General features: G+C 53.5%; 2 protein-coding genes across 6 annotated transcripts; one reads left to right on the top strand and one right to left on the bottom strand.

The window, feature by feature from the left end:
• Positions 1-169: 169 nt before the first annotated feature.
• Positions 170-2865, top strand: HCST (hematopoietic cell signal transducer). Of its 2 annotated transcripts, none has more exons than XM_014536550.1 (4): positions 170-1585; positions 1975-1998; positions 2381-2512; positions 2734-2865. In XM_014536550.1, exons 1-4 carry the CDS (start codon positions 1543-1545, stop codon positions 2769-2771), a joined length of 237 nt encoding a protein of 78 aa, XP_014392036.1. In that variant the 5' UTR covers positions 170-1542; the 3' UTR covers positions 2772-2865. The 2 variants fall into 2 exon arrangements, with proteins under 2 accessions (XP_014392036.1, XP_005862478.1); XM_005862416.2 differs by having other exon boundaries at positions 2731-2865.
• A 142-nt stretch (positions 2866-3007) lies between these two features.
• On the bottom strand, positions 3008-5012 carry TYROBP (TYRO protein tyrosine kinase binding protein). 4 transcript variants are annotated; one of them, XM_014536549.1, is made up of 5 exons: positions 4879-5010; positions 4465-4491; positions 4186-4320; positions 3972-4015; positions 3008-3237 (listed from the first exon to the last, which is right to left on the bottom strand). In XM_014536549.1, the coding sequence occupies exons 1-5, from the start codon at positions 4937-4939 to the stop codon at positions 3172-3174; spliced, it is 333 nt and encodes a 110-aa protein (XP_014392035.1). In that variant the 5' UTR covers positions 4940-5010; the 3' UTR covers positions 3008-3171. The 4 variants fall into 4 exon arrangements, with proteins under 4 accessions (XP_014392035.1, XP_005862475.1, XP_005862477.1 ...); XM_005862413.2 differs by having other exon boundaries at positions 3972-4018; positions 4879-5008; XM_005862415.2 differs by lacking the exon at positions 4465-4491 and having other exon boundaries at positions 4879-5012.
• Between the last annotated feature and the right edge of the window lie 892 nt (positions 5013-5904).

The following is a 5904-nucleotide window of genomic DNA, read 5'->3' as shown; positions in this document are numbered from 1 at the left end:
CCTGACCCCAGTCCCCTCACCCCCCAGCCAGGAGTCCAGAAGCGCAAGCGCTCCTCTATCTCGAACCCGGAATCCGAGCCCAGCCTCCCCTCCAAACTCTGGGCACTCCCAGCCCTCACTGCTCCATGCCGAGCGGGCCGCACGCCCACCCCCTGTTACCTCTGCCGATCGTGGGTCCTGTTCGCCGCGAGTGTTTAAATGGGGTCTGGCCCCGCCCGTCGGGGCGGCCCCGCCCCCAGCCCGGGAGTCCCCGCGTCTCGCTCCAGCAAACACAGGCCCTGAAGGGGCTGGGCTGACCTTGAGCCCCGACCCCACGGGGTCCAGAGAGCGGGGCTCCCTACCTTGGTCTGAGCAAAAAGGGCCTGGGATTCTGGACTCCTGCAGCAGGAGGGCCCTGGAGGCCTGGGTTCTCGTCTCTGCCCAGGGGGTGCTGGAGACCTGACCCCTAGGCTGGGGGGTGGGGGCTATCGGACTGGGTCCTGGGGGAGGAGAGGCCTGGGGGTCCGGACTTCCCGGCCTCCAGGTAAGAGTGATAAGGGTAGACTAAATTTCTCCCTGTCCCCCACATCACCACCTTTTTCAGAGGTCAGTTCTCATACATTCATTTAAAATAATGTATTACCGCAGGGGAAGCACTTTGCTGGGTGCTGTGTTCTAGCTGTGACCTAAGCAGGCAGGAATTCCCGCCCTCAAGCTGGCTGACACTCCAGGGAGGGGCTGTTCTCAGTTCCCAGCTCCGTGATTGTCCACACACCGATGGACAATGTTAATCGCATGTCTCCCCTGCTCTCATGCTCTCCTAGTGGTTCTCCTTCATTTGCTGCTCCTCAGTTTCCCTGGCTGTTTCTTCCGCTTCAGCATTTTTGAAGGGATGGGGGAGATGGGGGGGGGGGTCTCCATGTGTACTCACTTCCTTGGCAATCTCATCCAATCTGGTGACTTTAAATACCATCCATAAGCCAGCAACCCCCAAATTTACATCTCCAGATGAGATTTAGCTGTGGTCACTCAACTTCTCCACAGAAAAATCTATCAGGCATTCCCGACTCAGTGTGCCCAAACCTCCAGCACTTCCCTTCCCCCTGCCCCATAACTGCTTCCCCTCCGCCATCCTGTCTAAGGATGCTCCATCTTTTTTTAGTCGCTTAAGCCGTAAGCTTTGGTCATCCTGGATCTCTTTCTCACACACACACACACACACACACACACACACACACACAAAACCTTATCTACTCCATCAACAAGTTTTGTTGGCTCTACCCCCCAAATCTTTCCAGAGTCTCCCCAGTGCCCACCCACACCCTGGCCCACCTGTTACCTCCCACCTGAACAATCATAGCAACTTCCCTAGTCTCTGTCCCTTCCCCCAGTTGGTCCCCAAAGGCAGTCAGAGGGACCCGTCATCTCTCCCCCTCCCCCACCCCCACAGGAAGCAGTTAGCCTTGCTACCAGCAGGGTGACATCCGCTTTTGCTGCCTCTCTACTCCCCCACTCTTCCTCAGAACCTCTCTGGACCAAATCCCTTCCAGCCCCCAACCCACCATGCTCCCTCCAGGCAACATCCTGCTCCTGCTTTTGCTCCCAGGTGAAGCCAGCAGTTATCGGGTGGGGGTGGGGGAGTGGCAGGCAGATATTTGTGAAAGGGGTGGCTTGGGTGGCGTCTGAAGGGAGGGGTGCTGAGGGCAGATCCTTCTCCCAGTGCCCCTTCTTTTCCGGGAGATCCATTTGGCTTCTGGGCCTGGTTCTTTGGGGAGGGAAGCTGAGGTCTGGACTGCCTACCTATTCATCTCCCCTTCTCACTGCTGGATCTCTGCTGATTTCCTGTCTCTGCTTTTCTGGGAGCTCCCCTACCTTTTGGCCGCTCTTTCTCATTTGCTCTTTTGGAGTGGAGCTTACTTCTCAGCACATCACCTTTCCCTGCACCTATTTTGGGAACCACCTTTCCCACTGATTATGTTCTCTCTCTTCCCACAGTGGCTGCAGCTCAGGTAACTCCAGGTGAGATATCAAAACTCCTTCCTCTTTGCCATGCTACTTCAGGTACTGTTTTCATCCCTAAAGTATAGCTTGAGGATCCTGGAATACCCCCAGTGGCTCTCCAGATCCCCATCTCACTGTAGCAAATTGAAGCCCCAGGGACTTGGCCAACCCCCAGCCTCTCTTCAGGAGTGCCCACTATGCCCAAAGCCCAGCACATGTCTCACTATGCTTGAATACCCAAGACTCTCTCTGGATCTCCATCTCCCTTTTCATCCCTCAAGTGCAACTCCAGGGAATTGGTCACCCATCAGGGACTTCTTCTGCCCATATGCGCACAGCACAGCCCTGAAAGCCTGGAATCCCCCTCAGCCACCTTTTTGTTTTGGCCTCCACCCTCCAGGTTCCTATTCCGGATGTGGGCCCCTCCCTCTGCCACTTCTGGCAGGCCTTGTGGCTGCTGATGCTGTGGTGTCTCTGCTGATAGTGGTGGTGGTGTTTATGTGTGCCAGCCCACGTGACAGGCCCACCCAAGGTGAAGGCAGGGCCTGGACTGGGGGTGGTGTCCCTAGGGAAGAGGTCCCCATGGAGGGGTCCCCTGGGGGAAGCCCTGGAGGTGCTGCTGGGGAAACCCTGGGGGCCCTGCTGGGGGAACTCCTGAGGAAACCCCTGAAGCAGGAGGTCCCTGGGGAGGTGGAGATGTGGGTGGGTGGTGGGTGGTCAGGCCTCATGCTTTCTTTTCCCCACCCCCAGAAGATGGCAAGGTCTACATCAACATGCCTGGCAGGGGCTGACCCCCTGTAACTGGGACCTCTGACTTCTGACCCTCTCATCCTGGATTGTGTGTGGTGGCACAGGAAACCTATTCAATAAAGCGACTGAAATGCCTCTACTTCTAATTCTTCCTCAAAGAACCAGGGTCCCCAAAGCCTCCCTCCCATTTAGCTGTTTCTGGGTCTATGACCGACCCTCCCAGAACCCCAAATATCCCCATCCCCTCAGCCCAGAGATATGCAATAACTCAACAGTGTTTTGTGTTCCATGTTTATTTGGGAGCAGGGGGCAGGGAAAGTCTGATATCTCAGAGAGGCCACTCTGTAGATCTGTACTTGGTGGGAGTAGGAATAGGGTGCTGGGTAGACATCAGGAATGGCTGGATCCAGGCATTGGGTTGTTGACTGCCATGGTTTGGGCTCATTTGTAATACTGCCTCTGTGTGTTGAGGTCACTGTAGACATCCGATCTCTGACCTTGGAGCTCCTAAAGGGATGGACAGGGTGGCAACCATCAGTGGAATGGGTCTGCCAAATAAACTTAAAACAAAATCCAACCTTCTCCCAGTGGCCTGCAAGGCCCCTGGTAACTTCTTCAACCTTGCAGCCATGTTAGAAATCTATTTTATTCAGGTGCCTTCGAAGTTCCCCTTTCTCCTCTGCCTCATCATTAGGCCCCAGCCTCAGAGCTTTTGCACATACTGTTCTCTCTGCTTGGAATACTGGTCCCCTAAATATTCCCATGGATGGTTCCATCCTTCCCTTCAAGTCTTAGCTCATGTCACTTCCTCAGAAAGGCATTTCTTGATTTCTTCATCTGTAGTTTCTTCCCCCCCCCCCCCCCCAGATGATCTTATTTGTTAATTTGCTTCAATTCTGTTTACCCAACTAGGATGTAAGCTCTGCAGCTATGTCTTCAGTATCTGGTACATGTGGGTGCTCAACAAGTAAAGTGGAGCGATGCTTTGCCCTAATATTTCACTGCTCCCAGTAACTGGAAAGCTCCTTCAGTCTTATGGACCTCACAGAGCTAGACTCAAGATCTTACACTTTAGAAAGAGACTTTTCATCACAAGTGAGGCAAAGCAAAGCTGGTTGTGGACAAATAAAACAGATTTCATAGACTAGGGCTCACAGTGACAGAGGGAGGGTCTATGGCCCCAAAAGGCAGGCATCACAGGGCAGGAATGAGACAGAAGGAAGAGAAGCTGGTTTCCTCACCTGATAAGGTGACTCTGTCTCAGTGATGCGCTGTTTCCGGGTCACTGCTGGGGGTGGGAGTGGCACAGGTGCAGGGGCACACAAGGGGGTAAATTGGGATTATTTAGTTGATGCGAAACCATCACCATCCCCTTGGATGATTGTGACTTGGGAGCTTACCCCTCCCCTCTAGGCAAGTCCTCAGAGAGTCCCATCCCCATCCAATCCCACTCACCCTCCACAGCCCCTCGCCCCCGAGGGACCAGCCGGCCCAGAGAGTATACAGCCAGGGCGATGAGGAGGGTAAGTACCAGGTCCCCCAGCACAATACCGGCCAGCACACCAGGGCTCATCGCAGAGCAGTTGCATTCTGGGAATGTATATGGCACAGGAGTCAGGGGAGATCAATGGGAGTCGGGAATTGGGAGATGTCAGGGGAGAGGTTTGAAGAGATTGGGAAGAAATGGGGAGGTCTTTCAGAAATAGGGAGGGGTATTTCAGGGTCTAGGCCTACCGCAGTGGGACTGGACAGGGCTGAGACCTGAAGAAAGAAAAAGAAGGTAAACTAGGTGTGGAGCTATGACTGGAGGGTGGGCATAGAAGCTGGGGAGGGTGGGTCCTGACAGCCAGGGGGCGAGGGTAGAGAGCAACTTCTGGTAGGACCTGTGGCTGACACAAAGGCCACTGGACTGTGTTACTTCCACACTGACTTGTCCTATTACACCACCCGTAGAGTCCCCTCCCTCCGCTTCTACTGGAGGCCAAATATTGGAGTTTCAGGTTCTGGGAGAGACCCATAGGGTTTTGGGGGCTGGGGACCTGCTCCTATCCCAACCTTCCCCTTTGGTTCTCTTTCCACCCTGTTCCCTGCCTTGCCCCAAGGTGAGCCCAGAGACTCAGGAGGCAGCTTCAGAAGCCCCCAACTCACCACCCACAGTCAGAAGGAGAGGCAGGAACAGAAGCCTGTTGAAGGGTCTAAGGCCCCCCATGATGCAGGCGACACTGCTGGATACTACAGTCCAAGGGCCAGTGGGATGTGGCCAACCAAGTGAAGGAGGAAGTCTGAGGTGGGTGGTGGCAGGAGGAGGAGGGGTCAGTAGGGGAGGAGGGACAGAGATAGATAACACCGGAAAAATCAGGCCCAGACAGCCCAGGGGCAATGCTATAGCCCCCATTGGCTGGACATGAAGGGCAAAGGGTACATACTAGTATATCAACTCAACCTCCATCCCAGTCAAGGGTCAGACATTGTAACAGGACGATCAGTGGTGAACTATGGTTGAAGCCAGCTCTGCCTCTTCCCGCTGGGCAACCCTGAGCAAGTCACTCAATCTCTCGGGCTGTTTCCTCATTTGTAAAATGGAGAGTAAAATAGTTCCTACTTTGTAGGGAGTTGTGGGATCAAATGAATTAATGTTTCTAGAACAGGGACTGACACTTGTCAGCGTTTTATAAGCGCCAGCTATAATCATTAGATAATCAGAACTTGTGATGTTCATAGCATATTAAAAAGGAGCCATCAGGACATGGCCACTAATGTGCAGGCACTCTGCCCCAAGTGTTAACTCACTTAACCCCCACAACACCTTTCTGACATAGATGCTCTTATTATCCCCATTTTACAGAATAGTAAAGATACTTGCCCAAGGTCACTCAGCATATAAAGGTGGAAATGGAACCCAGAAACCAAAGACAGATATTTGACCCATAGAGAGAAAGCAAAAAGAACCAAGATAAAAGATAGAGGAGCCCTAGCCGGTTAGGCTCAGTGGATAGAGCGTTGGCCTGCGGACTGAAGGGTCTCGGGTTCGATTCTGGTCAAGGGCACATGCCCAGGTTTCAGACTTGATCCCCAGTAGGGGTCATGCAGGAAGCAGCCAATCAATGATTCTCTCTCATCATTGATGTTTCTATCTCTCTCTCCCTCCCTCTCTGAAATTAATTATATATATAT

The sequence above is a fragment of the Myotis brandtii genome, unplaced genomic scaffold, assembly GCF_000412655.1.
Source record: "Myotis brandtii unplaced genomic scaffold, ASM41265v1 scaffold165, whole genome shotgun sequence".
NCBI lineage: Eukaryota > Metazoa > Chordata > Mammalia > Chiroptera > Vespertilionidae > Myotis > Myotis brandtii.
The sequence above is the reverse complement of the archived record's forward strand: the minus strand, read 5'-3'. Positions and strand labels throughout refer to the sequence as shown.

Excerpts from the sequence above, each read along its gene's own strand:
- TYROBP (XM_005862413.2), bottom strand. The coding sequence starts at position 4,939 with ATGGGGGGCCTTAGACCCTTCAACAGGCTTCTGTTCCTGCCTCTCCTT. Across the intron at positions 4,492-4,878 it reads TCTCCTTCTGACTGTGGGTG|GTCTCAGCCCTGTCCAGTCC; the intron begins GTGAGTTGGGGG and ends TTCTTTCTTCAG. Across the intron at positions 4,019-4,185 it reads GGGGCGAGGGGCTGTGGAGG|CAGTGACCCGGAAACAGCGC; the intron begins GTGAGTGGGATT and ends TCCCACCCCCAG.
- HCST (XM_005862416.2), top strand. The coding sequence starts at position 1,543 with ATGCTCCCTCCAGGCAACATCCTGCTCCTGCTTTTGCTCCCAG. Across the intron at positions 1,586-1,974 it reads GCTCCTGCTTTTGCTCCCAG|TGGCTGCAGCTCAGGTAACT; the intron begins GTGAAGCCAGCA and ends CTCTTCCCACAG. Across the intron at positions 1,999-2,380 it reads TGCAGCTCAGGTAACTCCAG|GTTCCTATTCCGGATGTGGG; the intron begins GTGAGATATCAA and ends TCCACCCTCCAG.